General features: G+C 34.1%; 1 protein-coding gene across 1 annotated transcript; it reads left to right on the forward strand.

Annotated features, from left to right (window-relative positions):
* The first annotated feature begins 516 nt into the window (after nucleotides 1-516).
* Nucleotides 517-3,542, forward strand: LOC116000945 (poly [ADP-ribose] polymerase tankyrase-1). Its single transcript, XM_031240820.1, has 2 exons — nucleotides 517-740; nucleotides 2,666-3,542. Exons 1-2 carry the CDS (start codon nucleotides 607-609, stop codon nucleotides 3,294-3,296), a joined length of 765 nt encoding a protein of 254 aa, XP_031096680.1. The 5' UTR covers nucleotides 517-606; the 3' UTR covers nucleotides 3,297-3,542.
* Nucleotides 3,543-5,731: the final 2,189 nt, after the last annotated feature.

Consider the following 5,731-nt stretch of genomic DNA (forward strand, 5'->3'; position numbering starts at 1 on the left):
AAAAATTTTACAATTCAATAACCGTAAGGTTCAATTTTCGATTAACGGTTATCAGGTGTTAACTGAAAATTTGCTCACCCCTACTTTGTCCTGTCTAGATAATATAATAACCTCTATTAGACTTGGGTTAATTGTCCACTTTTAATGTTATGTCTTAGGGCCAAAAAGGCATATGCAACCAATCGTCAAATTCAATAATTATCTGTGTTCATTGTCAATTATACATTGATCATTAATTTTATGATGGGTCTGATACAATAAAATCAAAAACTAAATATAGATATTTCAAAATTTTATTGAAAGAATATTTTTAGTAATAAGGTATTATAATTGTATTTATGAAAATGAACAATCTTATTTTAGATATTTCAGGAAGGGAAATCTTTTATCGTGAAGGGAGTAAATTATTTGTGCATAGGGCACTGATACAGAATTTTTTTAAAAAAATTTCTTTTTAAATTTTTATATTTTTAAACCAACCAATCAAACAAACCATTCTTAAGTCTTAGCCCGACCCGTAAAAATCCCCAAATCACATCGCCATTTGTGCATTGAAGGGCACTGATACAGCAACTAGAAAATCTCGTTTTCTTCAGGGAAAGGAAAATGGGAAACCCAAAGAAACAATCGAACGAGGAACTACACGCGGCGGCTCGAGCGGGTGACCTGACCGCCGTGCAGAGAATATGCAGCTCCAACCCACTCGCAGTCAACTTCAGAGACAAGCACTCTCGAACCCCGTATTTTGCTTCTCTCTTCTCTCAACTCAACATTAATTTCAATTATATTACGTTTCATTTGGGATTGGCGGGCCTGATGGGTGTATTGAAACTACTTTTTAAATGCTAGGAAAATCTTGAATTTCTATGCCTTAGAAATTTGGTGTAATGGGTTGGAGAGAATAAAATTTGGTGTGAGAATATTCTTTTTGGTGTAAAATGGGTTAGTCATGTCAATGGCAAGTGCTAAATTGAATTTTCTTGCCCATTTTCATTATAGCTTGTGTTATTACCTATGCTGGCATTTGAACTTTGATTTGTTTAATTGTTACTTGACTGAGAATTTCAGCATTAGTGTGTTTTAATGCTAGAAACAATTTGAATTTCTATGTCTGTGGTATCATTCAAAAATCAAAATGATAAGTTCAAGCTAGGAAGTGAGTATTCAAAATCTCATTTATTAGCCAGTTCATGCTAACTTAGATTGTGAGATGAATGGTGTTAATAGCACCATACATTAATTTTCATTCATTAGTTGATAGATGGTCATGAGTTTCTCTTTGATATCCGCTTAACTTCCAAAAACAGTCACCTTTATACAGTTATAAGTCCAGCATTACTGATCTCTAAAATCATGAAACTGCTATCTTTTGTATCACCCCTAGAAATGAGAAGTTGTAAACCAAAGAGAAACGTACGGTCAATAAGAGCAGTGCACATGCAAGTGAAACAGTGTTCTGTGAGGGGAGTAACGAAGTTGGGATGGCCAAAGTGCTAAGAGTTTGCGAGAGAAGTTGTTTGCTGATTGAAACGATTGGTTTATGTCTGGGGACAACAGGAGTTAGAGTGTGAATCCAGAAAGGTAATCAGACAGAGGAGCTCAACCCAATGAAGATTGAGGAGAAGGTTTAACATTATTGCTAGTGTCTGTCCATTTTAGGTTAGTGTGCCGTTTGGGATGAGAAAACTTAGAAGAATGTGTCTTGTTCTAAAATTTCTTAGAAATGTAGTAGCAATTACATTAGCTTTAGAATAAATAGCATATAAAAGAAAAAAGGAAAAATTGCATTTTTTGTCCCTAAGTTATAGGGTAATTGTAGGATTTGTCCCTACTTGTTAATATGCTTATTTCTCGTCCCTAAGCTATCTATAACTGACGCTGGAAATTTCTTCCTTTTTCTAATAGGTCGTGCTCGCTTCTCGTCCCTAAGTTATAACTCACATTGTAAATTTCGTCCCTAATGTTTGTTAGACAAAAAGATGAAATTTGCAATGTCAGTTATAGCTTAGGGACGAGAAGTGAGCACGACCAACAAGTAGGGACGAATCCTAGAATTACCCTATAACTTAGGGACGAAAAGTGTAATTTCCCTAAAAAAATTAGTAAATAAAAAACAAAAGAAGAGGCAAGAAAGAAATCACTTAACGGAAAGTTGGTACTAACAGGAAGATTGTTCCAAGAAGGCAACAATAGAGCAGTGATGTCTTTTGTGCTCAACTTCAAAAAATGATAATAGCTTAGTTTTAATGTAAAAAATTTGTTAAATGGATACTTTCGTAAAACTATGAGGTATTTTCCAAGGTTTTGTCCATTGGAGCAACAAAAGAACATGTTTTTATGCGAACTTCAATGCTTTAACATTTTCACCAGTAGTTCCTCTTTTAAACATTTGAATCTCATGTGTTGTAACAGAAGTATTCAATTTTAAACTCCATCCTTTTAGGCTTTCTCCCTATTCCCTACACAATTAGATGGTGGTGTAACATTAGATTGTTATGTAAAAACTTTTACGAAGTTGCACTGGATATATTTTTTGGGAGATCTCTGTTCTTTTTGTAATTGATATTCCTTCGTAGCTCAGCTGTTTCTGCATATGCACACGTTATTTTGATTCGTTTATTAGTCTGTCTATCCCCTAATCTGGTAAATCGTAACCGAACTCCAGACTCCACCTGGCAGCATGGTCTGGACATGCACAGGTAGTGAATTATCTCTGCAAGAACAAGGCCGATGTGGGTGCTGCTGCCATGGACGACATGGGTGCAGTTCACTTTGCTGCTCAGAAAGGCCATCTAGAGGTTGTACAGATTCTTCTTACATCGGGAGTATCTGTAAAATCGGCCAATCGCAAGGGTATGACTGCCCTTCACTACGCTGCTCAAGGATCTAATCTGGAACTTGTCAAATATTTGTTGAAGAAAGGTGCAAATCTTAGTGTTAAAAACAAAGCAGCCAAGACTCCCATTGATCTCGCAAGCAATGGCGACATCCGGTCATTCTTACATGAATGTGAAACCACATCTATCCAAGAGGCTCTCGGTGGTGGAGAAAAAAGTGATGAAGCTAAATCAAACCCCTCATCGGTGGAAAATGCAGAACGCTCTGAGGTCAAAGCTGACGAGGAAGGCGATGGAGAGGCTGAGGATGCGAAAGATGAATCTGTCAAGAGAAAAGCAGACGGCGAGGAAAATGAGGAAAACTCGAAGGAAACAAAGAAAGCAAAGGTTGCTCTAAATCATCTTCTAGCTTCAGATGATGTGCAGGAAGAGGAAGAGGAAGAGGAAGAGAACCTTTGAGTGAATTCTCTGGAAATATGACTTACTATAGCTACAAGCTGTATCTCTTAACACACATTTCACTAGTATGATAGTGTGAGCTATGTTGTTTTGTTATTATAGAGATGTTGACATGGCAACCAGTGCAGGTATTAGTTCTCTACTTTTACCCTATTGTAAGTGTCAAATTATACCATGGCTCAAGGTTAACCTTGCATTATGGATCCTGGTTCAAAAATGACATCCATTTTATGTGTTCGCAGTTAATATATTATGTATATATAGTTAATATGTTTGTGTCTGTACTTAATTTGTTATGTGCATTTCAATTTATTTACAAGCACATAATTTATTAACTAAAGACACATAATATATTAATTATAGATATATAATTTTTGAAGCAAGGTTCACTATGGAGAACCCTAGTCCATGGATAACAATTGCACCTTACATTCATGGTTTCTAAAATTGCATCCTATTGCATATGGTATAACAATTGCACCTTACATTCATGGTTTCTAAAATTGCATCCTATTGCATAAAACCCTAGCTATGCACAAAGCCAAGGCCAATTATATGCAAGCTCCCTAGCTATGCACAAAGCCAAGGCCAATCATATGAAGGCTGGCAAATTTGACTATGGACCATAAAGTATATTTTTAAATATATTAAAGGTACATTATGGGATGTCCGCGAAGGGACTATTAAAGGTACATTATTTGTATATTGAATATACATTATTTGATAATATACAAAATAATGTACTTTTAGTACTTATACTTTGCATACAGAAATAATGTACTTTTAATATATTAAAAATATACTTTTTGTTTATGTTCCATGGAATAATGATTCATGCAGGCTTGTGCAAAATGAAAGTATATGTCATGAGTTCAACTTTAAGAAAAAAGGTTTTTCGTACTAAATATTTGTACCAAATTTTGTGATGTGTGTTTAGTAAGAATTATAAATTATTTAGTGGGTGGAATAATGATTTTAGTACCTAAGTAGGCTATTACACAAGAGTATGCTTACCCAGTATATATTATTCACATAGTGATTGCAAGTTTTCATTTCTCTCAAAAAATATAAGGTGGTGTTTGGTTGGGGACGTTTGTACCCTACTATGGGTTTTGATACCTATTACTATATACCATGTTTGTTTGTCTACTTTTGTTATGAATTCAAATCCTTTAGTAATTACAAAACTCATTACCCTTTTACTCTCTTTTTGAACAATGGAATAAAAAATAATGGAGAAAAGAATGATTTTTTTTTAAAGAAAAAAAAAAGTCATTGTACATGCATTAAATATATAGAGTTCGATTCAAGTGAGAACCACTGCTTGGGTGTGAACCTGTAAACTCCTATGCACCGTTAAGATGTGAGATTGGACGGCTGAAATCTAAGAAGTGGTGCAATGGTGCATCCGGTACAATTGTAGCACTGTGCAATGGTGCATCCAATACAATTGTGTAGTGATGTAGTGGTGCTTTACCAAGTCAAAATCATTATAAACCACAAGGTCGAGCAAGATTAACAGTGCACAATGGTACACAGGTTCACATGTTACTCATTTATATGCATGCATGCATGCATACATACATACATACATATGTGTGTGTTATGTAGTATTATATATTTTTATATAATTATTTATTTATTTATTTATTTATTTTGAGTTCTATTCCTACTTATTACCAAATAAAGTGATTTCTTTTATTTAAACTCATTATCATTATCAAGTACGGAGTATTTGATTACTATTATCATTCTAATTCTAATGTATGAACCAAATGCACCCTAAATTATTTATGATATTTGTTACATGTCACATAAATTAATACAAAGATGTAACATGTCCGTTCTAAGAGTACCTCTTTACCCGCTTTCTATTGTAGGGTGGCCAAAAACAAACGGATCGGATGGATGAAGATGTTACTAGTCAACTTTTTTATACGTACTATAGTGGAGCTTCTGCCAATTCCGTTTATAAGTAAAATAAAACAATAGTTTAATAATTCAAATTTGTGAACAAAATGACAGTACTAATAATTAATTGGAACGAATTAATTACTCATAATTCATTATTAGAGAGGTCAACGCTGTTGACACAATGTTTAATGCCAAACATCGCCGGCCTCCGATATGAGGCAACAAAATGAAAAGGTTTTTGTAGGAAAATCTCTCAATAATAATATTTGACTATTAAGATTTTTTTTTTTTTTTTGAATACTACTAACTCTATTACAATGATCTAAAACGACACTTTGATACCATGTCATTTGTTTTTATTCCTAGATCAGCGAATAAGCTAGCTCATGTGTTAGCTAGGGCTGCTATTTCTCAGTCTGGTCCTCGTTGTTGGTTTTCTAATTATCCTACTTGTATTCAACATTTGGTGATTAATTAAGTTTTTCTTGGTTGATTTTCAAAAAAAAAAACTCTATTACAAT

This window comes from Ipomoea triloba, chromosome 13 (genome assembly GCF_003576645.1).
Source record: "Ipomoea triloba cultivar NCNSP0323 chromosome 13, ASM357664v1".
Lineage (NCBI taxonomy): Eukaryota > Viridiplantae > Streptophyta > Magnoliopsida > Solanales > Convolvulaceae > Ipomoea > Ipomoea triloba.